We start from the raw sequence: 26,172 nt of genomic DNA on the forward strand, positions 1-26,172 counted from the left end.
AGGTCAATATGTAGGGCAACATGATTCCAGAAAGCGTTCAATGAGCTGAAATTTTAGACACGTGCTTCGGCGAGGACCGCGTTTTGTGACGTCACAAATACCGTCGCGCTACCTCGTATCCAGATATAACATTGTCCTAATGTTTATAGCCACAAACATGCATATAGATTACATCCTAGGCCGGCTTAGAATAGTTTCAACTTTGACCTTCAACCATAACCTCATTTTGTATGCATAAATATTTACCCATGCGGTCGGGTACAACAGACCGCGCGTAGCTGTTACAGACGACACACCTGTCAGATTGGAAGGGGAAGGAAAATGCCCTCGTACAACTACACGACATGTTTCATGGCCGCAGTGACATTCGCTGCAATCACCCTAGCTTCAGCCTCCATTGGATCTAGAATACTAAAAGTGCCGCTTTTTGACGTTGGACCTATGTGGCTCCAAGCAGTGCGGGATTTGGGCGCGGAAATGAAGTCCGTGGTGACATCTCTCTTCGAACAGGACACGTGGTTGTGCCCTTGGACCTATGTCATGTTAGGCATCACTGGATTCTGTTTATATGTCGGCTACTATATCTTCGTTGCGCCCTTGAATCGAATAAGACAAAAGTCAGATTTAGGGTATGTTCCTCAAGGTGGAATGTCAAAGCGAGATATGGCCAACCTGGTCCAGAAGAGACGCGTTGTCGGGGATCTACCCCCGGTTTATCCCAATGGCTGGTTCGGGGTGATTGAAGCCCATGAAGTGAAAAAGGGAGAGTCAATGAGCATAGCATGTCTCGGTAAGTTGATTTTACATCAGTTGCTATTTCTCTACATTGTATGCCTAGCGGCATAGCTGATCGATTTTAGCGCGGGATACGTAGCAGACTGCTTAATTATAGCCTTGTGTGGGGGATATATCATGGTGGGATTGTCTACAAGTTACTAAGGAAACAATATTTCGTTCTGCACCTCCTGTAGTTGTCCCTGGTTGGGATTTTTGTCCTGTCAAGTCCCTTTCATCGATTAGGAAGCCACCTCTATATTTAGGGTTCATCTCGAAAGGGGTGGGGCTAGTAAAAATCACTTTCATTCCAGTCCGCCCCTCCCCTTGCCTTCTCACACCATCTCATGGGGGGGGGGGGGGGGGGGCTTGTATTGAATACCTGGTGAACAAAGCTATATACATGGAGTTAATAGCTGGTGATTATAGTTCTTTCGAGCACTGTGGAAAGAGATAGTCCCTAAAAGTGATTCTCTGCTCTTGTGAGAGTCCCATCCTCCCTGGGAATTCTCTGCTCTGGTCTGGGGTGGGGAGATATTGTATGCCATTGATAATTGATTAAGTATGTCCTGAGTATAGAGGTTTTACTCTATTAGTAACAAATCAACCCAGAGGCCAAGCACCTGTCACATTTCACAAAGATTAAAACCTCTATATTAAGGACACCCTTGGGACTGACAAATGATGTCCTCAATAGTCAGGTGTCCTGATTGGATTGCATGAAGCTAGTGGTCAGGGGGGGGGGGCAAGAGACCTTGTGCCAATTTGCTAAAATCTGCATTACATGAAAAACAGGTTTTTTGGTGACCCTTGGGGAGGGGGGGGGGGGGGGGGGAATGCCCACTATCAATTATCAATTATCAGTTATCAGTTATCACTCTCACCAACTTACAATGTCCCAAAGATGGAAACATGCCCTGCCTCATACATAATTGAGAGGTCATTCTTTTACTCTTCCCACAAATCAATCCTTGGGAAATAAATGTGTTCATTGGCAGGATTAAATTATTCATTAGTTTATGCATTGCTACATGTTAAAGTGGATTGACCTCAGGTAAAGGCGAGGGGCAATTTCTTGAGGGGGGGGGTTGGGGGGGGGGGGGGGTGGGGGCTGATCTTATTCAAACTGATAGAATTTTTTTTCTTCTAGTACTGACTGCATGAAGTAAATAGTTGTGATGCATAATCACGAGAATTTAATCAGCTGTTTAAAACAAGTTACATTGTATTTGAATTATATTAAAAATTCCTTAAATTGAGACTTTCCTCTCATCAAGAATAAACAGACAAAGAATTTGCCCTCATGAAAGTATTTTAATGTTGGGCACATGATTTTTTCATCAGGAGGACTTTTGTCATCCCCAGCTGATAGTTAGAAAATAAAATGTATCATCTGAAAAAATAATAAGGATTAATCATAGGCACAGCAAAAAACTTGATCATGGACACCCCCCTCTCTTTTGTATTTGGAGAGTCAGTTGGAGCTTCAATCATCACAGCAATTTCTTTATACTATAATATGGACTTCTTCTTAAAATGAAAGTGGAAATTGAATAGTATTTTAGCATTTTGTGGCTAAAATGACAACTTTTCATTTCATTTAGTACAAGGTAGAACATTTTTTCGAACATGTTATGCATGCTAATAGCTAGGCCTGTTATATATTTTGACATTTGTGTTTGGTAATCGGTTTGTTCATGCAGGGGTTTGTACGTGTTAGCACATGGTTGGCATAGTTGTGTACCAAGCCAGTAACAACACATTTCCTATTAAAGTCCATTGTAGATCTGACTGTCACCACCTTGTGAAGAATAAGCTGCTTAATTTTGTATTTTGTGGTAACCAAGGACCTTTTGTTTGTAGGTCAACAAAACTATTTCATTGAGGAAAGTTTACTATTGGCAAAGAATGATGTGCACGCTATAGGCTTATCAGTCTTGGCACGTTAAAGAACTGGACAGACAACAGTTTTAAAATACAATTTTTTACAGTCATAATAGTCAGTATGAAAATGTCATATTGGGAAATCAAGTATTTTTTAGGGGATTTGACGAACACTTTAGGCATCTGCCTTCCAATCATAGTATTTTTTTGAGTAGCAAGGTTCTATGTTTAACCTTGGCCAAAACCTTTAGTCCAACAAGAATAGGCCAAACATTATGTTTATATTAAAAAGCTTGCTTGAAGAAATCGAAAGCATATTTGTAGTTGAGTGAGTTGTTGGATTAAGGATTTGGCAGTTCAGTAACTGTGTCAGGTGAAATACCAGTTATGCCTCGTGCATTGATATACGTCTGTACATTAAAACTTGACAAGTTGTTAGATATTATATATGGTGACAAGGCAGTTTTTGTGTCTCAAATTTCTGCATGATCACTTTGTGAAAATATAAGGGGTTAGGTATTGAGAGGAAAATGAAAGTCACAGAACTAAATGGTGGGTTATGTGTGTTATTCTGTTAAAATGAGTAGCCAAGAACAAGCCTAAAACCATCTGTTTCTGCTAAAACTGAAATGTTGGTGGAATGTTTACTTTCAATATCTGATGTATCTCAGTAGTCCCCTCTATAGAAGAACTATGCAGGCCTAACTATGCATCAGACCTCGGAAACGGCCGAGACTTTCGGCTAATACCAGGACTCCTTAGAGGTCGAGGAAGTTGGTTACGAGCATCCTCAAAGTGAACTAGCAATTACTGAAGTGACGTTGAGCCTCCTCACCCCAGGACTGGACTCAACAACCTCAGATGGTCAATTTGTGACCTGTCTATTTGCATTGTCAAATGTTGCCAAGATACTAGTTATCGCTCATGAGTCTGGATTATTGGGCCATTCTGGCTGCATATTTATGGATTTGGCCATAACGCCTGCTACTGAATTATGATTTTGCATCAGTAAATTTCAGATAAATGCTGTCTTAATGATGGGTATTTGGTTGCTAAGAAGACATCATCCCTAAAACCTCTGTCTCACATTTCACCGATTCTCTTCTGTTAAGAGTTTAAAGATTTTAACCCTAACACAAACATCCAAGTATCCTTGTTGGGCCATTATTCCCAAATGTAGCCTAGTTAGGCTAGTCAGGTAATTGGCACTTCTTCATGGTTTTTCACACCGTAAACCGCTTATAAACAGCCCTCTAAATGCTGGTCACACTTTCTAAGAGAACATTAGCTTACTCACTGTGAATTCCCCTTCACTTGCACCACTTTACGATTCTCGATAAAGGACATTTATTATGAGGAATATCCTACAAGTATCTGGAAATTGCGGCCACTGAGATCAATAGTTTGAGGTCATAATGCTGTTGCCAGGAACCATGAATACTGGCAGCAGATTTCTGATTGGGGGACACGTTTTGGGATGATAGATGGTGGATTTTCGCCATCACGTTCAGATTTGATGTCACTCTGTTGGGCATCTTATCAGGTATGATGAGTGACTGTATCAGCCTGTCAATTTGATTCAATTAGATTTTCTCCCTCAATCTACTGGAAAAATGTACTTAAAAGTCCCTTAAAATCTTTTAAAACACAAGACAGTGTATTTGTTTGAAAGAAATGGATACCCTCCCTGTTATGTGTACCTGAAGTCAACCACAAAATCCAGATCTAGATTCAGGTCATTTTACTGATAACGCCTTAATGTTTAGCTGTTGTTGTTGTACAGAGAGAAAAATGGTTGCAATGACAACCATTACAAAATGACTGACAAGTTCCTATAAAGAGGGTGTCCTGCTAACAGAGGTGTTCTGTAAGGGAGGTTCCACTACAAGTTCCTATAAAGAGGGTGTCCTGCTAACAGAGGTGTTCTGTAAGGGAGGTTCCACTACACTTCACCCTTCAGCCATTTCTGTACACATTGAGATTGAACGTCTATTTAAGGTTTTCAATCAATGAACTTTCATCCTCCTCATCCCAGTCCTTTTGGGTGAGTTCCTCTAGCCAGCAGTTTCCAGCTAAATGCTAACTGGGTTTATCTAGTGGTAGTACTTGATTGATGCCCAGGGATTCATTTCCGGGCGATGAACGATGATTGCTTTAAGCGCTTGTCGGCCCATTCTGATGTTGCCGGCCACAGCAGAGGTAATTAAGGGGTTTGTTTTTACTGGCGGACAAAGTGATAGCTATTTGGAGATTTGTTCTTGGAATAGTTGATGGTGGTTCTGACTTGGCCTTGCCACTAGGTATGGCACTCGCTAAACCTCATGCTCTTATACTCCCTTTTAATGTAACTGAGGTTAATTGATAAGATGCAAAAAACTTGGAGGTCAAGATGCATTAACGATTGATACAATTTGGTTTATACTTGGAATTCATAGGCTGTTTAGTAATACTGCATACTTCGATTACTTGTATGGTACATACTACGGTGTGATAGTGTGCATTTTGATATCATACATGCTCTTTGTACTCTAAACAATTCAGAAAGTGTTCCTTTGTCACGGGAGAATCTTATGAGCAAAGCTTTCAACCGTGGCCTAAATACTTATCAGAAAAGCAATATGAAAGCTGAACACTTTGTGTAAAGTCTGGAAATCCCCCACTGTTGGCATGTCTAATTAGGCTCATCGGATTGTGACCAATGACACCATATGACACGTATATTTCGTGCTTCCCTGTGATGGCGTCTCATGACAATACAGAATATCATAAATTCCTGATTGAAATTGTGTTATTTCCATGTTTCGTGAAAGGATATGGGTCATATCCCGTGCGGTTCTCTGTATGCTGTCCTCTTTTGGCTCATTCTTATTATTTCTCTTTCTTCTCACTTCCTATGTATTGTCGTTGAGACGCTTACCTCCCAGATTGAACATTTACTCAGAAAACGAATTGTTGACACATTATGGTGGCTCTAGCTTCTTTAGAATCATTGACCTGACGGATGAAATATTTAAGAAAATGTCACAAATTTTCATCTGAAACTTCAAAGTTCGAAGTCTCAAAAATTCAATGATTTGATGATTCTGTGACTCTTTCAAATAAAATAACGAGATCCCAGAAGTCATGTGACATTTTGAACTGCTTGTGTTATCATGCACTTGGGCTTGTATTGACTAATCAAAGTTCACTTCAACCGCATGTTTTGCTCGATAGCTTTGATTGTGTTCTGATTGGTGTCCAGGATTGCGATCAAGATTAAGATCTGTCCATGTATATAGGGTGACTTGTGTCTGGGACATCTCTAAAAGATCAAAACATGACATGATGTCATCTTACTCAAAGCCTAGCTGGTTTTTAAGGGCGACCATCACAGTTTGATTTACCCTTCGTAATCATACAATTTTTACCATGATTATACCTCCACCACATGATCAAACAATGCAGACAATGTGAAAGTCATATCGGAAAGACAAAATTGTAAAAAGTGTCCATTAATCAATCACAACTTTCGATTTTCTAATCATAACTAAAGCATTGAAATTGATCTTTTCTTTTGATCTCGAAATTGTTTAGTCTGCTTCTAATGAGATATTGCTTTATGATGAACTCTCATTAATTTCATATCGTGTTGAAATTAAAAACCATGTTGCATTAGTTTAAGAGTGTAGCCCTATACTGCAGACATTTGAAACCTTGGACCTAGACTGTGAGACAGTCTCTTTCCAAGCAGCTGAACATATTTCACAACAACGTTAGTCAAGTAAATACAGACCACTTGTAGAGGCCTGCTGCTAGTCAGATCTTCTTTGGATACAAGTCTTCCGTCTCTCCAAGTGGGATATCCCCCTTAACAACTCTTACAGTGACATCCTCCTGTCCACAACTGAAAACTTTATGATAGAGGATACTTCTGCTTACTTGAGACATTTACCGTGAAGCATGACATAAAACTGACATGAATGTCGTGATGATCCGAGAATTGCTTTGTGTGCGGTCCTTTTCATGTCCAGGAATCAGGATTTGGGCTCTTCATATTGTGCATGGTGTTCCACCCTTAAAGACCTAATAATACTGTACATGTTGAGTTGTATGGTATTCAGTTTTGAAGTATTGTTATAGTTGAAATTGCATGCTTGTACATTAAATGCAGTAGAAGTTCTTATAACAGACTTGACCACAATTTGTTAGTCACAGCATGTTCTGGGAACATTTGTGGTCAGATATTCATATTGTCTGATTTATTGTTGTTATAAAGTATCACCTGAATAAAGGCTCGTGGTCAGGATGCTGTTAGTAGGAAGTGTTTAACTTCCGTTTAGAGAAACTTGGGCCAGTCATAACCACTCTGAGGAAATCAGGGGTAAATGGGTGGTGTTTGGTTTGACAACCAATACCTCCAGCTCTGTGTCGATTCCTTAAACCTGACCACGAGACAATCATTCACTGAACTTGAATTATCAAGTAAATTAACCCGGTCTGATTGTTCCCAAATCACATGACTTCAAGATTTAAAAAAATCTAGGTTAGATTTGGGCAGACACAGTTCATCTTTGTCAGGAAGATAAACAGTTAACTGGTCGATTCCAGAAATAGTTGACTTTGAACTGAAATAAAAATCACTCCACGATAAGAGTTCACGTGTCGATTTTAACATAGCCGACATGTATGTAAACTGGAAATGTATTTCAAAATAATTAATTAAACAGGAATTTTGTAGTTAGGTGTTGGCTGCTAGTCTTTATGGTGATATCAAATTGCACATGATTTATGGCTAACAGGATTCTCAGTTTTGCCTTTATGAAATGGATGCAGAACCTACCTTGTTCTGTATGTTAGTTCAAATATTACAAAAAATCCTGAGTTAAAATGTAACAAAACCCCCTTACTTAGTTCTTATAATGTATAATGCTTAACTAGCACTTCATTAAATTTTCCATTGACAGATTGTTTGATTTCTGTAGCATGTACTATTGGAATGATTGAATCACATCTTGGTAACCACACTCAATATAATCATAATATTTTACTTGGAGATCAAGCATTGGCAGGTGCATGCTAGGTATGGAACTGGTTGGGAACCTTTGGTGAATAGGCAAGGGTGAATAGGGTTAAGGCTTGACCACAGGCACCACCATTTTTGTGACCACGAATCTGCAAACTAAACGGCAGAACAACTTGATTACAATATGTAGATTTAACCCTGCCAGGGTTGGAGCCATGACAACATGATGCTTGATGTTATTCGAATGCTGCAATCACTACCACATTTAAATATTTCATTCAGATTCAAAAGTAACAGTACATCCTGGCATAACCAGTTGTTTTCAATATACTCTGTTGTATATAAGTATCAAAAACCTGTATCTCAGGATGGTAATAGCAGTGTGGTGAGGCGTTTTGTATCATGTTTGTGTGGAGAATGAATCAAAATGATAGGGCCAATACCAGTGTAACAGCTGAAGCTCTGTCGCCCCTGGAATGCTGGTAATATGGTAATTACATGATAATTGCAATATGCCACTTTATCTTGAATAACATGAAGGAAAAAATCCAGTGTGGTTGGTTTACACATGATTCACCTTTATAAGGCCAATGGAAGTTATTCCTATCTTTCCTCTGTCATTGTCGAATAGAATATTCGCAGAAATTGGATATACCGAAACAGATACATGCAAAAGCATCCATAAAATGATATTGTGAGTTGGATTGCACAACATAACGGCCTTATTGGTTTGTCGGGACTTGTCGATAAATTGACCAGTGGTGTACTACAATAAAATCAATGGCATTGCCGATCACCAATGTATGTGTTATGAACAATGCACAGAAACACTAAAGGATAGTTAGTAATGAAAATTAACTACATAACTTATTTCTGCATGGAAGCAGTGCCAACTATAGATTCATGCACTTGATTGGGAACAACGTTTACATGACGTAGTGTTGGCCGTCGTCACGTCACCATGCATTTTACATTAGTGTAACGTGACGTGACGCGACGTTTTCGTAAACGTTGGTCCCAATCAAGTGCATGAATCTATAGTTTGCAGTGCATATCAGTCAACCGAAGACGGCCATTAGTTAAACCCCCTGCTGCTGCCTACAGTCCCTGGCGGCTTCAATCTCTTCACTCCTATCTTTACCACCAATTTCAGCTTTTCCTTTAGAAAGCTAAGGTACGGATCAAACATATCACTTGGTGACACTGATATAATCAGCTTTTGGTCCCAGTTAAGGAGTATCAGAGGGGTGCTGTAAGCCTTCCCGCTTTGAAAGTGATTGCCTTTCTGCAACTTTAGTTCTTATGTGGATTAATTTACTATTTTTGGAGATGCTAGAAGGGCCGGATCCAATGTATGAGATAAGTGAATAAGTTTGCCAGCATTTTTTATCAACTTGAGCTTGTTTTGATGCAGCCAGCCAGGGTGCCTGGGGGCTGATTGCAGTGGTAAACTCCTACTCACAAGAGAGACATGCAGCTAAGCCCCCCCCCCCCCCGGTTACTCTCCGTGATCTTGTGTATTTATAGTCAGGGCTAGTGACCTTTCCTGCCCGTTTCTTGCCCTCTTCTTCACCTCCTTTCAAAGTATCTTTCCTTCGGCTCTTATATAACTTGGACAACTGTTTTCAGATTCATCCAGAATGAGTTGTGATGTAAGCTCTCAATGTCAACCGCCCACCATAGTGCCACCTAGCACTTTCTCTTCAGTGATTAAGATATTTCCTCCATTTTGTCTTTTCAGGAGAAAATTTTGCCGTTTTCCGTGACGATCATGGCGAGGTGCACATTCTTGATGCCTATTGCCCACACATGGGTGCAAACCTGGGTGTCGGTGGGCGTATTCATGGGGACTGTATTACGTGCCCGTTCCATGGCTGGAAGTTCCGAGGATCTGATGGGAAGTGCACATCGATACCATATGCTGATAAAGGTGAGACCGCGGGTTGCTGTCATTTCCATGTCAATTCAATGAATCAGACTCGTTAAAGACGCCAGAGAAGGCTGAGTATAAATCCCGTGACATTCACTCATTGAGCACCCCAGGTAGTGGCTTTCATAGTGCATCAACCTTTTGCATCATGGTGTTCTGCATCAAACTGACTGCCACCCTGTGTCTAATACCCCAGCAGTTCTTATATAGAATATTTATTTTCAGTGCCTGACATGGCTAAAGTTAAAGCGTACCCAACGTACGAAATCAATGGTTGGATCTACGTCTGGTACCATGCAGAGGGGGAGGAGCCTTTCTGGTGGCCGGAGGAAATTAAAGAAATAACCAATGGAAGTTGGTCGTATAGAGGGCGCACTGAACACAATATCAATGCTCATATCCAGGTTAGTATCTAAAATTGAACTACATGATTTCAATTTACAGTCATGAAAGTAGAAGCTCTCTATGAAAGAACTCACTTAATTGGTATTGTTAGATTCTGTCATTGAAATAGAGGGTAGTCCTGATTACCGAGGTCAAGGTGAATCTCCTGATAGATCAAAATACTAAACAAATGTATAGATATCACCCAAGAGAAGGCTCTACCCCCCCCCCCCCGACACACACAGTCATGTGCACATGAGCATGAATGTAACCCTTTCAAATTATCCTTGCAGGAAATTCCCGAAAATGGTGCCGACGTAGCTCACTTGAAACAGATCCATGGTCCCATCCTCCTATCGGGGACGGACATCCGATATATGTACAGCAAAATGTGGGACTTTGTAAAACATTCGTGGGATGCATCATGGAGCGCCCGCACAGACCCAGATGAGAAGCACATTGGTTCTTTACAGTTGACGCATAATCTAGAATTATTTGGTTGCAAATTTCCTGGGTTAGAACTTCATGTGGAGGCGCGACAGGTGGGTTCTACAGCTGTTTTGAACAAGACATTGAGTAACCAATGTTATTGCAATGAAATTATCTTGACAAATTGTCAATTTAAAAGAATTGGCCATCCAAACACCCATGGTTAGAATGAGTGTTTGACACTCACGCGAACCCGAATTTCAGATAAAATCCGGCATTGAGTGAAAGATTTCTGGTGACATAAATTTGTCTGAGTTTTGACGTCAGTTTTGCTTATTCTGAGCTAATCTTAGCCAGAGTGTGAGTGCTGACCTCCTTATTCCCCAAAAAGCAATCAATATGCAGTCTGTGTTTTTGTTTTGCCTTGCACAGTCATGATTGGGTCAGACCCACTGATGTGTCATGACATGTCACTGTGAGCACTAACGCTCTTAAAATCGCACACAATATTATACAGTCACTTTAAAACAATCTAAATCAGACCATCAACCACAATCATGGCTGGCTTCACATTCCATATATATTCGTCACAAAACATTTCATTCATAGCTTTGCCTACATTGTGGCCGGGCCGCTTTAATTTTTCAAGCAAGACCGGGATATCATATTGAACTTGCTAGAGAAAATATATCACGATTCCAGAATGTTCCAACACCTTCATCGAATCAGAAGTTTTGTGAAGTTTTTTTTCACTTTACAACCAAGGTCTCCAAATGATAAACAGATAATAAACAGTTATTCAGACCTAGAGAAGACAATTCAACTTGATTAAAAATAGAAATCAAGGCACCATTTCATGAATTCAAACTTTTGTGCTCTGGTCAATGCTGAGGCCTGTGACATGCATGCAAAGTAGATCACTTACTCTTTGAAAGGATTTGAAAGTATTTTTGGTGGAAGTTGTGATTCCATTCAAACACTTAAGCTTATTGCTCACAATTTAAATAAAATATTGGTCTTATTTCAGATTGGGCCTGGAATCGTATACCTATTTTTCAACAGCATATTCGGTAGTGGTGTATTCGTACACTCCTTGACACCGACTGAGCCACTGAATCAGAAGATGGTTCATAACGTGTACGCGAACTGGACCATGCCAACCATCATTGCCAAGGGGTACCTCTTGGGAGAGGCACTACAGGTGAGAAATGCTTCTTCCCTATGCCAACTTCGGACATGAGCCTTTCAGGTTTGCTGGCTGGATATGATCAATTATTTGTTAGGATCAAATAAAGTCATGTTGATTTATATGCAGGACTTCAAAGGACTTGTCGGCATAATGTGTGAATCAGTCACTTATGATATTTAGTGCACTATGGTGCTATATAAGTGCATTTCTATTTAACTGGACCAGTAGTTACCATCGGCGTACCCCTCTAACAATGGCAGCGGCAAAGTGTGGTGACATAAACAATGACATCAGCAACAGGTGGCACACCTTGTTGACAACATCAGCAGGTAGCAAATTGACATCCCGAGCTGTCGCAAAGAGGTCTCTGTAAGGATCTGTTGCCGAGTCCTTGATGTAAAGCACCAGCTTGTCGTGCTTTATACAAGGGAGTCACAACTGTTGAAGCTCACAAGGACACTAGTTTTGGTCCCAAATTGGTTGCTTTCATTTAATTTAACCTCTCTAATCAGGACACCCCTCTATCAAGGGAAGCACATGTCAGTCCTGAGGGTGTCCTTGATAGAGAGGTTTGACTGTAGCTTTACAAGTGTATGTTAGAAATCTCCTTTTATGATTTAAAAAAACATCTGATGTTATTGTGCATCATATGAAAATCCATAAAAAAACTTCAAGATAAACTGGTACTCATATTTTGACTCAATGTTCTCATTCCATTCTTCAGGTGGACCGCGATGTGATGATTTGGAACAACAAACGATATGAGCGGCGCCCCCTTTTTGTCAAATCTGCCGAAGACTCCCTGATCGGGAAGCACAGGCGGTGGTACTCCCAATTCTACTCTGAACACAGTCCGAAATTAAATTTCCAAAAGGAGACGTTGGACTTCTAGGTTCTTGCAGTCAGATTAGTCAAAGATTGTGGTCATCTTGTCGACAGGTGCAGAGACAAGCACAACAGGATAAGAGCCAAGAATGGCGACATATTTTCAACATCACAGGCTGTTTTCATTCAAATGTACTGACAAGATGCTCTGTCGTGGTGTCACAGCAAAGGTTTCGCTCGCCTTCTCTGTGAAAACATTGATATTTGTGATTGAGAGACAGGTTGTTATTGTGATGACATGGCCGTCCTCAATACTTGTAGGCTCATATGGACTTTCACAGGTGTTAGGATTTACTCCTGGTCAGGTCATAATGTGACCACTCTGAGAACACGCCAAAGTGCATGAATAGACATTAATGTCAAGAGCTGATAAAGACTTGTTCTTGATGCTGTTGATAAGACTGTAGATCTGCCCCTCTGAAACAAAGGTGTGGAGAACACTGACTATAGATCTCATACCTGTTGTACCATATATCCAACATGCTTTCAATGCTACACCCATGTTATTATTGCAATTTCATGTTTGTAAGTTTTTGTCCATGCTTTTCAATTGTTTTAAAGGTGTAGTCAGTTTGTGTACATTGTTTTTGTGTATCCCAGAGACAATTGGATATTGCTCGAGTATATATAAGCAAGACATGTCAATTTGCTTATAGTTCATTTCGTGTTTTTTCCCCCTAAATTCCTAACTTTGGTGTTTGATGCATTTTGTAGCAATAATCTCCACATTTTCCTAATTTGTGCTAGTCAAATAAAGTGATTTTTACTTCAAAGTAAGATAGTCATGCATCTATTAAAGTCAATTTCTTTGTGCATTTTGGGCCACACAGTAAAGACATTGAATGCTGTCATGTTTCCAGTCAAAGTTAGTCAAATGTATCAGCTGTTTTGTACAGTGGCAGTGTGATTCGATCATGTTATGACAGTACTCTTGAATGAAGAGCATGTTTCTTCACAAAGTAGGAGTTGAGAGTGCTCTGTCATTTCCACAATCTAGAGAAGTTAGATTCTAGAGAATATAGATGCTACATCTATTTTGCTTTACCCAAGGGCCAATTACTGTTAAACAGGTCAGGAACTGGTGGCACGCGCTGTGAATGTTGCCATCTTGAAAGTTGTAGTGACTCCTGACTGTGTTTGCTGCTTTCGTACCCCAAGTCTTTCAGAACTGACACCAGTGACAGACTGTGGGACCTTTTCTGTGATGTGTGACAGTTTCACAAATTACATTCATTGGAACCGACAAGTGCTTCCTTCTTCTGGATATTCGACCTTGTCTTGGGGGATCCAGGGGGAAGTACTTACACTGTAGAATGTGCACCCACAAAGTCTCCACGCCTGCAATCAATGTTCAAATGACTCCCCGGTATAGGACTACCCCCGTACACTGCATGTTCACCTCGTCTGATTGGTTGCACTAAATAACTTCCAAATTATCAACAAATTGTATGTCATTTGAAAAGTTGTGGGCGTGGACACTTGGGGCGTGTGCTACTCCAGTTTAGAGATGTAAAGTGGAGTCTTAAGTGCCATACAAATTAGCAATTTTTGTCGCTTTGACCTGCCACGGAGCCACCACAATACGACAAGTGATTGCAATAACCTGTCAATAGCCATAACTTTCGACCACATTCGTCATTTTGTCATGGCGCCATTGCAGATTGCAGTGACTAAAATTGCTCCTTTGAGGGTCGCTTAAAAGAGACTCTCTTGCATAAGGTATTTCCAAAAGGACATACCTAAGTATAATCATTATATTTTTTGATCTGTGACAATATATTTATTTATTTATAACACAAGATCCTGTGCAGGAGCGTTACTTGTATTCAAAGTGTTGTGATTCCGAAAACAAGTCTAAATTTGTCAGTTTTTGTCGATCCTACAAACAACAGCCATGATTGCAATGATTTTGGGAGAAGTCGTACAAATGAAAATTTGTCTGATGTAAATAGCACATTTTTAGTTGAATCGAGTTTTTGCTTTACTATATTGAAAGGTGATGCCCTATCATAACGTCTCATCCAAACACTGTGATGTTCCCTCTTAGTGTGCGACACCAGACTTGAAACAATTGTCTTTAATCTCTTCTTTTGCATTATTAACAAGTGTGGATTAGATAATAATACACACTTGCTAATAGAAGGCAAGTTACTTGTGAGGTAGGAATTCAGTAGGCCATCAGGTCTGACTGAACTTGATATCTTGAGTAAGCATGCTTTCTCGAGTATGCCATCCCATCATTGCATCAAGTGGATTGGTGGATTGCACTCAGAAAGGCCTAAAAAATTAACTGAGCCCCTTGTCTAGGTGCTCAAATAAGAGAGCACCTTTCTAAAAACCAAGGCCTCAAGGAATCAACCGACTCAAAATATAATACTCATAAGTACTTTCATTGTTTTTCTGCTACACTTGTACATATTCGATGTGTAAAATTATTACTTTGTAGGTATTTTGAAAAGACTGAATAAATGAGGGTTTTTATGAAAAATACTATTTTATTACTATACTATACTATACTGTTTTTGATCAGTCACTCTAGCTTTGCACACATGATGCATTTCAACTGGAGATGAAGGAAAAATCCTGCACATATCACCCTATGCTTTGAAGATGTGAGTCAGGATTGGAAACAGGGAATGGAACTCGCTACGTTGGAGCTTACAGTATGGACTCATTCAGTTGATTCATCACCTGAGAGACCCTTTTAACTTTCTCTAAGATTCTTTCACGGTCTGTCTGAAGCAAGTTCTGTCCAAATTTCTGCATGAATTTATCAGGGTGCCATCGAACCTGTTGAGAACGCAAATACTTTTTTCGAAGAGTCGTTTCCTCCTCGCCAAAATCACAAAACAGAAATTCCCGGACAATATCGGGTGAGTTTGACAAGCCATCAGGCCAAGGGATATCTGAAAATGACATATGCATTCCGTTTTTGATTTCTGAAAATATGTCTGTCCATTTTTGTTCGTAAAGTTTCTTTTTCAAAATGGCACCCTGTTGCTTTCTTTCCTGCATCTTCTTTTTCATCTTTTCCTGGTACAGTTCATGATCCTTTTCAAGCTTCTTTTGAAATTCTCTTGCTTCCTGATCCTTGTCTTCAACTTTCTGTTTTGTCGCCCCACTGTTGGCACCACCTACAACATTTTGCCAGTATTTTGCTTGTTTTTCAAATCGGATTCGATCGACCCAATCTTCATATGTTTCTTCATCTCGGTCTTGGTAGTAATCTGAAAAGTCAATCATCAAGACATTGAAGAGGAAATGAGTCAACACCTTATTGCCTCCGTACTCAAGCTCGAGTCCTTGTTCATCGCCAAAGCCTACTTCCTAACTTGACCTCGGCTCTAAAATGAATATTTTTTCAGCTTGGTGAGAAGATGGGATAGAGTTCCAGGTTTTAAAAAACAGCCTCTACAATCCAAACGACATTGGACCTATGCACCAAGTTGCTCCCAAATGACTATGGCACAAAGCCATTACATTATTGACAAAATCTGTAGCATTCATGAAACAACACAGAATTATTGGCCAGTTCCTCACTAGTGGATTCAAATATATTCTTACCTTCTTCATAAGAAGCCCAGGCTCCGTATTCATGGTCCACTTCATCTCTGAGTTTTCGTTGCCATCTCTCCTCTGCAGTGGATTCATCACTGCTCTCAGAATCTAGACAGTTCAGCTGAAAGGAATGAAGTAATAGTAATGTTCAGCAATCCTAGTGTCCCGAAAAAGATCATGTTGCTAATCATACTGAAAGTACTAAAAGTGTTTCCTATCTTACTAATCTATGTCTTTCTTTAGGATAATCCCGAAGACCAATAAGAAACAAACCTCATATGTTTGTGAAGATTTCAGTCCATCTTCATAAATCTGTACCAGTCTACGGGCAGAATCACCACATTTGTTCCTGATCCTAAGAGCCTCTGGACATTTGAGCATCAGCGGCTGAACAAGATCCTGAAATGCTGGAAGAGAAATACACCTTTTATCTTGAAAGTTATTGGAAAGGAGCAGGGAATGGTTACATCTACTCTTCATTTTTACGATGTTGTCATTATGGACTATACAATTGCCCTGAAATGTAACAGCTCTCACCATATTTTTCTCCAGCAATGGCCCTCTTTGCAGCTAAATGCAAAGCTGTGTCACCATGCTCATCTCCTAGTGATGCATCAGCGCCCTTTTTCAGCAGGTATCTGCAAAGAAAGATGATTGATTGAAGATTGAGCTACTTCTTAATCTTTGTAGTTTCTGTTCTGGAGGACCGGACCTACTTTGGTGCAGAAAACTTGTGGAAGCTTAATCAAGGGAAATACCAATGACAATGAATGTCTCATTGATATTGATGTCAGAGAAATGGTTTCAGTCATGACTCAAACTTGGCCCCGTCTCGTGTCTTTGGACGATGGAGTCGCTGGGCAAATTACCCGACAAATCTGAGACCGAGATATCATCATCATGTATATCGGATATATTCACAGCCGATTTAGCTACCCGTATGGCCCCTAGCTAGCCAGGTCACTTCTAGCGATGTACGCACGGTATTTTCAGCCAGCATTCTTGACACAGCAGTTTAACAAAAAATATTTACCGTACAACATCATCCCTGCCCTTCACGCAAGCAAGGTGAAGAACAGTTCTTGATTTGTCACTTTCAACTATTCTGTTCACCTTCAGGCGGTGTTTTCGGATGTAAGACCTTATTTTTGAGAGGTCTGCATCTTCCAGCAACTTTTTTAGTTTCTCCTCTCTTCTTTTGTTGCCCATCACACACCATCAGACAGTTCAGGAAGCCTAAAAAGCTCAAAATTATTGAAAATCTAAAAATTTCTCATTTCATGGTGGCTGACATCTTGAAAAGCGAAACACCAAAGAAACTTTTAGCTTGGGATGATTTCTTGTAAAAGTTTTAAAGAGTTTAGTGTATTTAAAAGGACACAAAAACACAGGATAAATATCAAAATAGTTGCCCAAATTTATATTATCTGAGATAATAGTCTAGTTAAACCACATTTGCTAATTTCTCAAAAACCTCGCTAGCAGTGCACCGGGAACGAGGGTGTTTCGTGAATTGCGGTTGTTTGGCTCCCTGACCTATTCGCCCCCAGTCGTTTCGCTCCAAATTGATGTCGTTTTGCTCTTCTAGCTGGTTATCTGGTCAGGTTGGGAAGACATTGACACAACCTTCAAAGGGTCCTTTAGCTGTACAAGACAACATTACGCTTGCGTTATACATCAAGACAACTGATTTGGTTGTACCGTGGTAATCATCTCACAAAGACGGACAATGGAACAACCAACCTCTGTCAGCTGGTTCCTGTTCCATTAACGCCCGATGAACACCAGCCCCAGGACCAAATGCACCAGGCCCAGTATCATTGTATAGTCTTGCCCCGAGTACAACCATCTTGACCCTCCGATCAATGTATTGACATTACTGAGCTTTACAGACACCGGGCGTCTAGTATGGGCGGAGGTAACGGAGGCACTACCGCTTGAAGTTCAGTATGGAGTACAACACACAGGCACTCTAGAACTCCTGATTCAGACGAATGAGGCGTACTACTTGGGACCACAGTTATCTTAGAAGACTGGTGAATCCTCCCAAAGTCCTTTTTCTCATGCAGAACGTGCCACCAAAAATACATCAATATAGCCAGGTCAGGACCAGGCTTGGCCCATGGTGGCTCACTGACGGAGATTGGGCAGCCAGGTGTGGGCCAGGTCACATTTTTCCTAAGGGTGGATACAAGGCCCACCCAGTAGAAACATGGTGCACTACGTTGGGAGAATACACGACTCGAATACACAACTAGGTCAGACAGAGTACGCATGGTGAAGGGGCATGGCACATCCAGCAAAGACTTGGAACACTCTCAGGCAACATGGCGAGCAATGGAGGGGAGGGCACATCCAGAAGAGATATGGTGCATTACTGTCTCGTTGCATTTGCAAGAACGTGTTTAGAAAAAAAATGCATTGGGAATTCACCAGTTTGTTTGCATAAGAAATACATATACATGCCATACAGCAAGTCAACAAAGAAAAATGCGTCATATTTTGTATAACCTACGTGTTTAAGATGCAGGCAGATTGTCTTATTTTAATTTTCGGCACCACACCATTGTTTGTTTCACTCAAGTAGAAATTTCGGGTATTTTTCGTTTGTGGTAAATTAGAGTTTTCAGGGTTGTTTCACTGGAGATGACTACCATTGCACGCTGGTGGAAGTCTCCGGAGAAACTTGATCCCCAGGCAGAGCACTGGTGTCAGAAAAAGATCTGGCGTACCATGAAAAACTCTGGCCTTTTGGGGTCCCTCACCTGTTCGTCAGCCTTGTGTGTGACCAGGCATGCCATCCGTGTTCCAGATGAACTGGCACATGGCCCAACCCTGGTCCTGGGAACACAACCTGGCCGTGATGGCATACTTTCTCTGGCAAGCCTCGGTCCTCATCTGGCATACCCCCCCCCCCCTCACCAATGGTTGACATGAATAAAGACCAGCAAATGCTTTTACTTCAATTTTGTACAGAGAGACCAAGTGTAAATGTACATGGAGTTTTAGATAAAAGCATTTACTACTCTTTATTCATATCACCCATTGTCTTGCTGCAACTGGGCCAATCATGGCACGTATGAACGCGAACGAGATTTGTTAGATTTGTCTGAATAAATCAAATGATTCTTTTGATGTGATATTCCAGCAGAGACTGATTTGGCCTGGCTGTGACCGTCTCATCTCTCTCACCTTGTCAGCACGGTCGAGCAGCCAGGACTGATTCGGCCTGACTGTGACTGTTTCATCTCTCTCACCATGTTGACAACTTGGCAGAGCAGCCAACAAGACTGATGTGGCCTGGCTGTGACTGTCTCATCTCTCGCACCATGTTGACAACTTGGCAGAGCAGCAAACAAGACCGATGTGGCCTGGCTGTGACTGCCTCATCTCTCCCATCATGTTGCCAACGCGGTGGAGCAGCAAAGACTGATTTGGACTGGCTGTGACCGTCTCATCTTTCTCACCATAATTATTGTCAACACGGTGGAGCAGCCAGAACTGATTCGGTCTGGCTGTGACTGCCTCATCTCTCTCACCATGTAGACAACTTGGCAGAGCAGCCAAGACTGATTTGACCTGCCTGTGACTGTCTCATCTCTCTCATCATGTTGTCAACACAGTGTAGCAGCCAGGACTAATTCGGCCTGGCTATGGCCGTTTCATCTCTCTCATCATGCTGTCAACACAGTGGGGCAGCCAGGACTGATTCGGCCTGGCTGTGTCTGTCTCATCTCTCTCACAATATTAACAACTAGGCAGTGCGGCGAAGACTGATGCAGCCTGGCGGTGACTGTCTCATTTCTCTCACCATATAGACACCTTGGCAGAGCAGCCAAGACCGATTTGGCCTGGCTGTGACTGTCTCATCTCTCTCATCATGCTGTCAACACAGTGGGTCAGCCACGACTGATTCGGCCTGGCTGTGACTGTCTCATCTCTCTAACCATATTAACAACTTGGCAGAGCAGCGAAGACTGATGTGGCCTGGCTGTGACTGTCTCATCTCTCTCACCATGTAGAAAACTTGGCAGAGCAGCCAAGACTGATTTGGCCTGGCTGTGTCTGTCTCATCTCTCTCGCTATATTAACAACTAGGCAGTGCGGCGAAGACTGATGCGGCCTGGCTGTGACTGTCTAATCTCTCTAACCATATTAACAACTAGGCAGTGCAGCGAAGACTGATGTGGCCTGGCTGTGACTTCCTCATCTCTTTCACCAGGTAGACAACTTGGCAGAGCAGCCACGACTGATTTGGCCTGCTGTGACTGTCTCATCTCTCTCACAATATTAACAACTAGGCAGTGCGGCGAAGACTGATGCAGCCTGGCTGTGACTGTCTCATCTCTCTCACCATGTAGAAAACTTGGCAGAGCAGCCAGAACTGATTCGGCCTGGCTCTGACTGTCTCATCTCTCTCGCCTTATTAACAACTAGGCAGTGCGGCGAAGATTGATGCGGCCTGGCTGTGACTGTCTCATCACACGCATCATGTTGTCAACGCGGTGGAGCAGCCAGGACTGATTCGGCCTGGTTGTGACTGCCTCATCTCTTTCACCATGTTGACAACTTGGCAGAGCAGCCAAGACTGATTTGGCCTGGCTGTGACTGTCTCATCTCTCTCACCATAATTATTGTCAACACGGTGGAGCAGCCAGAACTGATTCGGCCTGGCTCTGACTGTCCCATCTCTCTCGCCTTATTAACAAATAGGCAGTGCGGCGAAGATTGATGCGGCCTGGCTGTGACTGTCTCATCATTCGCATCATGTTGTCAACGCGGTGGAGCAGCCAGGACTGATTCGGCCTGGTTGTGACTTCCTCATCTCTCTCATCATGTTGTCAACACGGTGGAGCAGCCAGGACTGATTCGGCCTGGCTGTGACTTCCTCATCTCTCTCACCATGTTGACAACTTGGCAGAGCAGCCAATGGCTGTGACTGTCTCATCTCTCTCATCATGTTGTCAGCACGATGGAGGAGCCAGGACTGTCAAACAGTTGTGTGAGCTCACTAGAGCTTGCACTTACATAATAGTGTAAAACTAAAATTTATATAATATATATATATGTATATAAAACCGTCATCGGATGCGCATCCGATATGCCACGAGATCTTTTACCGTCAATTCCCTTACCGTCTTCGGATGCGCATCCGATATGCCACGAGATCCGTCACCGTCAATTCCCTTACCGTCTTCGGATCCGATACGCCACGAGATCCTTCACCGTCAATTCCCTTACCGTCTTCGGATGCGCATCCGATATGCCACGAGATCCTTTACCGTCAATTTCTCTCTCATCATGTTGTCAGCACGATGGAGGAGCCAGGACTGTCAAACAGTTGTGTGAGCTCACTAGAGCTTGCACTTACATAATAGTGTAAAACTAAAATTTATATAATATATATATATGTATATAAAACCGTCATCGGATGCGCATCCGATATGCCACGAGATCCTTTACCGTCAATTCCTTTACCGTCATCGGATGCGCATCCGATATGCCACGAGATCCTTCACCGTCAATTCCCTTACCGTCTTCGGATGCGCATCCGATATGCCACGAGATCCTTTACCGTCAATTTCTTTACCGTCATCGGATGCGCATCCGATATGCCACGAGTTTTTTTGTTACCTCACCGTCAATTCCTATACCGTCATGGATGCCACGAGCTTTGTTCGCGTTGTAAAGGTTTCGGGGATACGACTAATGCATGCGAGCACCGTCGGCGGAACCCCAAACCGCCCTCTCGATCTATCCGTAAGGACAAATCACTCTCGTGACCGTCACAGTTACGGACTCCGGACCTCCAGACTTTAGAGACCGAGCTTTTCTTTACCTTACAATTACTGTATACTCGGCGCCTCACTTATATGTGTTGTTTTTTTCACATACATTGTTCTCGTGGTTTACGGAAAAGTAGGCCTAAAATGTTATAGTGTCTAAAAACAATATTCAGTTAATGGAATTACACTTTTTTCCATTACTGCTTGCTTGATATTGCCCTAACAACTTTTTCATGAATCAATTTTGAGCATTATGTTTACAACGTAGTTATTATAGCACGAAATATGAGTCTAAAATGCCAGATACTTGCAACTATTATGTTAATCACTGAAATCTTAGTGTACTAATTGGTCGCTATAAGCTAGGTGATTGCGCCCCTAAACCAACGTACTGACTACGCTACCTCCCCGGAACTCAAACTTTAACGTGAGTTAATTGTAATCTTACTCTCCACATACCAAAGTGATTTATCTAGGAATGCAGTTGAACATCACTGAAAACTAACGATGTGTCGATGAGTTCAATGAATCCTTCAATTCGTTTGATTTTCTTGGCGAACTTACGTCCGACAATGACCCGTTGACGTGTACACCTGCATTGCTATTTGTGTGTAAACAGTTATCTATTTTCGGACGAAACTCAGTCCATCACAAACTTGCCTCGTGGCTTCTTCTTCTCAATGTCTGCGAAAAAGTATAATATGATTGGCATCTCGGGTCCCGTGAGGATGACGGGGCGTGGCAGCCAGTAAAATCACGGGCTGTGGCCGTGGGAATTACGAAGGGGTGGTGTAGAGTATCGCCACAGCAATGCTGATATGATTACTCGTCGTTTCAGCGGGCATGACTTGGGACATCCAGTGGCGCAGCAGAAGTAGCAACAACTCGCAAAACGGGATCCTTGTCTAACTGGTGAATGGACCACTAAGTTGGTCACCATCAAATTAGACCTACAAATATCTTGTTTGGACAGTTTATTTTGAATGCTCTAGCAAAGATGAAAAGGAAGGCAGATAGTCAAGAAAAGGAGGAGGTTTCGGTAAGGATTAAGCGTCGGTGATGGCGAGTGATTCTGATGTCTTATTCGACACTGGCAGGGCCAGGATGCAGGGCCTGGCCATCTTATTTGTATAAAATCCTCCATCCACGAACAACTGACTAAGGGCCCAGGGGGGTCGGGTGTCAGTGCTGTCTTCTGCATTGATATCTGAACCGGGGTGCAAACTCCCTCATCATATATGTTCAGTTCAGGTGTTGGCAATGTCATCTGACAAAATGCCTCAGAGCTTTTGTAAAGTGTTTTACAGTGTTGATCATTTATCTTTTCAGGGCCAAGATTGGAAAAAATGGAAATCAGAAAGTAAGTGAAGCTCACAGCTCAAGTTTACAACTTTTTTTCACAATTTCGTCCGACACGGTTTGGCCTTGCATGGGCACACTGTCTGGAACAGTCTGATTAAGGCTCAGATTCAAAGTATCACAATGATTTGTGTTCATGTGAAGCCACGCTTTCTAATCCTCAAATGACGATGTTACTTCATGTTCTTTTTCAGAAAAAGCCGATTATCAAAAATGGAAGGAACAGAAACTGATCAAGAAAATTGAAAAAGAAAGAGAAAAGCATGCCAAGATTGCTGCAGATAAAGTGGCAGATGAGAAGAGTAAACATAAGGGAAGGAGTTACACTGTCAGCATTGCTCTACCCGGCTCCATCTTAGATAACGCCCAGTCACCAGAGCTGAGGACATATCTGGCAGGACAGGTGGGTTGTTCTTCTGATATATGGGCTTGAATTTAACCAAGGCCACCTCTTCCATGGCAGTCGGTGCTCTTCAAAATGGCCTTTGTGTCATCTGAAATCTTCTTGCATGTACATTTATAACTCGTTATAAACGGTTAGATGTATTCTCAAGTTCTGTAGTTGACTGTGTACATCTTGTCAAATTTGTGATGTGACTGCCTGTAAAATTATATTGATTTAAAACAGCCTTTGATTCTTTTCAGATTGCTAGAGCTGCTGTTGTATTCAACGTCGATGAGATAGTTGTGTTTGATGAATCAGGAACATTAGCCAAGTAAGTTTGTACTGGTTTATGGGAAACAGTTACAAAGTGCTTTAATACCCCAACAAGAAGGCTTGGTTGGTCACTGATCTCAAATCTCAGTAGAGAAAAATGGATTAGGATTGTCATTGTGTTACGTAAGAGCAACGATTACAGGATCACACTTGCTTAGACATAAATTGAAATCTTTTATGATTCATTGTTGTTATACGTTATTCTTGCTACAAACAAATTTTCGCGGCAACAATAGTGGTCAATACAGGCAGGGCCTTGGAGCGAGGCGACGGCGTTGATAAGACGATCAAGTTCCGGTCATGCGCAGGTCGCATGTGCAGAATAGTGTTCAAGGCACATGTGAACCACAACATCACCATCGCTGCTATCCCAACACAGCGTTAACACAGCAGCAACATAAACCCAATGCAAACCTTGCCAGCGAAGACAATTCTCATACCAAGGTCTACAAACCAGTAACCCGACTTTTAATCTCCAACTATGTATATATGACTTTATTTTCCCAATAAACTTTTAACCAAAACATACTGCCTCCTCCACTTCCTCAACAAAGCACCCCACAGTTGACGGAGACTCCAGAGTCTGCCTGCAGACTCAACCGACAATTCTAGTTGTGTTTTGTTTCTTGTCTCTGATATTAGTAGGACGTCAGACCTTATCAGCTTTAATCTGTATTTTTCCAGGGGCACAGATGGAAACATTGAAGTAACAGACAGAAGGGGACAATGCAATATCCAGCTGGCAAGGATCCTGCAATATTTAGAATGTCCTCAATATCTGAGAAAATCCTTCTTTCCACAGCATACTGATCTGAAATATGCAGGTTGGTGATAGTTCTTATGTTACTGTTAACTCTAGGAAGATCCATGCGACCATTTCTGTTGATTTCATTACTTTCAATTTCACTTCAAAGTAAAAATGTCATTAGTACATCAATTCGAATAAGTCTCAAAAGTTACAGTTACATTGTACAAACATGATCACCTGGGACCCCTTTAAATATGTAATCATTAATCAACACTAAAATAGAAAAATGTGTGATTGTGATCATTTTTAATGCAGCAAGGCCTTGTCTGTTGGTGTTTACAGCTAACAGCTATTTTAAATAAAAATACTAAAAACACATCCCTTGCTTTGCAGGCATATTGAATCCTCTCGATTCACCTCACCACATGAGAGCAGATATGGCATCTCCTTACAGAGAGGGGGTAGTCCTCAATAAGCCAGTCAAGGAGGGGAAGGGATCATTTGTGAATGTCGGCCTACTGAAAGAGATTCGGATAGACAAGCATTTACAGCACGGGCTTCGGGTGACGGTAAAACTAGACTACCCAGAAAAATTAGGTGGGTTGATCTGATATTCTTGTTTTTGTTTTATTGGTGGCTCTTTTAAAAGGCTGGCAGCTTAAATACTTACTTTATCTCTCTCTGTGCTGGTGGCCAGTTCTTGCGCTGTGGAATATCTACAACCATTTTCTAGCAGTACCAGAGAGCACGCCAAAGTCCAGCCAGGGTTTACCCTTGATCTTTGGTGTACAAGGTGATTACTCTACCAACTGTGCTGGTGGGCAATTCTCTATTCCGGGCTACAAAAAAACGTGATGGGAATGATGATAGCACTACTTAAGTGTATGATCAAGCCAATTTGTATTTTCATCATCTTATAATGATTCTCTCTCCTACAGAAGGTGCAAAATTAAAAGGTAAAGTTGTTGCACCCTCAGTGCCGCGGACTGACGGTGGACTATACTGGGGTTACACAGTGCGGATAGCCAACACTTTAGGGGCGGTATTTGCAGAGTCACCACACAAACAGGGATACGACATGGTCATCGGAACGTCCGATAAAGGGGAGAGTATAGATAGTTTCAAGCTGCCAAAGTTTAGGTGAGTTTAGTTATAATGTGCCGAAAGAGAGATTCCGCATGAGGTACTTTAGACTCATAATGAAAAAGTTGCACTTGTAAGTCAAATTGTTAAGCTTAGCATAGTTAAGTAGCAATATGTTGTGCTCTTTGTCAACCACTTTATGAGCCACTTTTCTTCTTCATTCCAGTCACCTATTAATTGTATTTGGAGGTCTGAAGGGCTTGGAGGCGAGTCTTGAAGCTGACCAGACCTTACAGGTGGATGATCCTGGCCTCTTGTTTCAACATTACCTAAATACGTGTCCCAGCCAGGGTAGTCGCACAATCAGAACGGAGGTGAGTTGGTGTCAGTAAATAAAACAGGAAATCACCTCCTTTGACCAAAAGATTATTGTAAACCGTGAG

At 41.7% G+C, this 26,172-nt stretch overlaps 3 protein-coding genes across 6 annotated transcripts in view; 2 read left to right on the top strand and 1 right to left on the bottom strand.

The window, feature by feature from the left end:
* The first annotated feature begins 259 nt into the window (after nt 1-259).
* Nucleotides 260-14,959, top strand: LOC135501368 (cholesterol 7-desaturase nvd-like). Its single transcript, XM_064793444.1, has 6 exons — nt 260-790; nt 9,402-9,590; nt 9,816-9,994; nt 10,268-10,516; nt 11,431-11,604; nt 12,317-14,959. Exons 1-6 carry the CDS (start codon nt 322-324, stop codon nt 12,482-12,484), a joined length of 1,428 nt encoding a protein of 475 aa, XP_064649514.1. The 5' UTR covers nt 260-321; the 3' UTR covers nt 12,485-14,959.
* LOC135501369 (NF-kappa-B inhibitor-like protein 1) lies at nt 14,946-17,328 on the bottom strand. Its single transcript, XM_064793445.1, has 5 exons — nt 17,069-17,328; nt 16,573-16,673; nt 16,309-16,442; nt 16,042-16,156; nt 14,946-15,704 (listed from the first exon to the last, which is right to left on the bottom strand). Exons 1-5 carry the CDS (start codon nt 17,242-17,244, stop codon nt 15,136-15,138), a joined length of 1,095 nt encoding a protein of 364 aa, XP_064649515.1. The 5' UTR covers nt 17,245-17,328; the 3' UTR covers nt 14,946-15,135.
* Nucleotides 17,329-22,164: 4,836 nt separating this feature from the next.
* Nucleotides 22,165-26,172, top strand: part of LOC135501891 (putative methyltransferase C9orf114) — a 79,809-nt gene continuing 75,801 nt past the window's right edge. For all 4 annotated transcript variants that reach the window (XR_010449663.1, XR_010449664.1, XM_064794299.1 and 1 more), the window contains exons 1-9: nt 22,165-22,248; nt 22,660-22,860; nt 23,151-23,181; nt 23,375-23,583; nt 23,826-23,896; nt 24,583-24,722; nt 25,040-25,243; nt 25,585-25,786; nt 25,956-26,103. Coding sequence is in view for 2 of the 4 variants with exons in the window: in XM_064794299.1 (XP_064650369.1) it covers nt 22,819-22,860; nt 23,151-23,181; nt 23,375-23,583; nt 23,826-23,896; nt 24,583-24,722; nt 25,040-25,243; nt 25,585-25,786; nt 25,956-26,103 (1,047 nt within the window). In the remaining 2 variants the exon portion in view is untranslated. The remainder of the gene's footprint in view (nt 22,249-22,659; nt 22,861-23,150; nt 23,182-23,374; nt 23,584-23,825; nt 23,897-24,582; nt 24,723-25,039; nt 25,244-25,584; nt 25,787-25,955; nt 26,104-26,172) is intronic.

This window comes from Lineus longissimus, chromosome 17, assembly GCF_910592395.1.
Source record: "Lineus longissimus chromosome 17, tnLinLong1.2, whole genome shotgun sequence".
In the NCBI taxonomy this organism is placed as follows: Eukaryota; Metazoa; Nemertea; class Pilidiophora; order Heteronemertea; family Lineidae; genus Lineus; species Lineus longissimus.

Bases quoted from the DNA above. Each gene is read 5' to 3' on its own strand.
- LOC135501369 (XM_064793445.1), bottom strand. From the start codon at position 17,244: ATGGGCAACAAAAGAAGAGAGGAGAAACTAAAAAAGTTGCTGGAAGAT. The intron at 16,157-16,308 runs GTTTGTTTCTTA...CATTCCTTTCAG, and splicing joins AATCTTCACAAACATATGAG to CTGAACTGTCTAGATTCTGA. The intron at 15,705-16,041 runs GTAAGAATATAT...TTGACTTTTCAG, and splicing joins CTGGGCTTCTTATGAAGAAG to ATTACTACCAAGACCGAGAT.
- LOC135501368 (XM_064793444.1), top strand. From the start codon at position 322: ATGCCCTCGTACAACTACACGACATGTTTCATGGCCGCAGTGACATTC. The intron at 9,591-9,815 runs GTGAGACCGCGG...ATTTATTTTCAG, and splicing joins GATACCATATGCTGATAAAG to TGCCTGACATGGCTAAAGTT. The intron at 11,605-12,316 runs GTGAGAAATGCT...TCCATTCTTCAG, and splicing joins TCTTGGGAGAGGCACTACAG to GTGGACCGCGATGTGATGAT.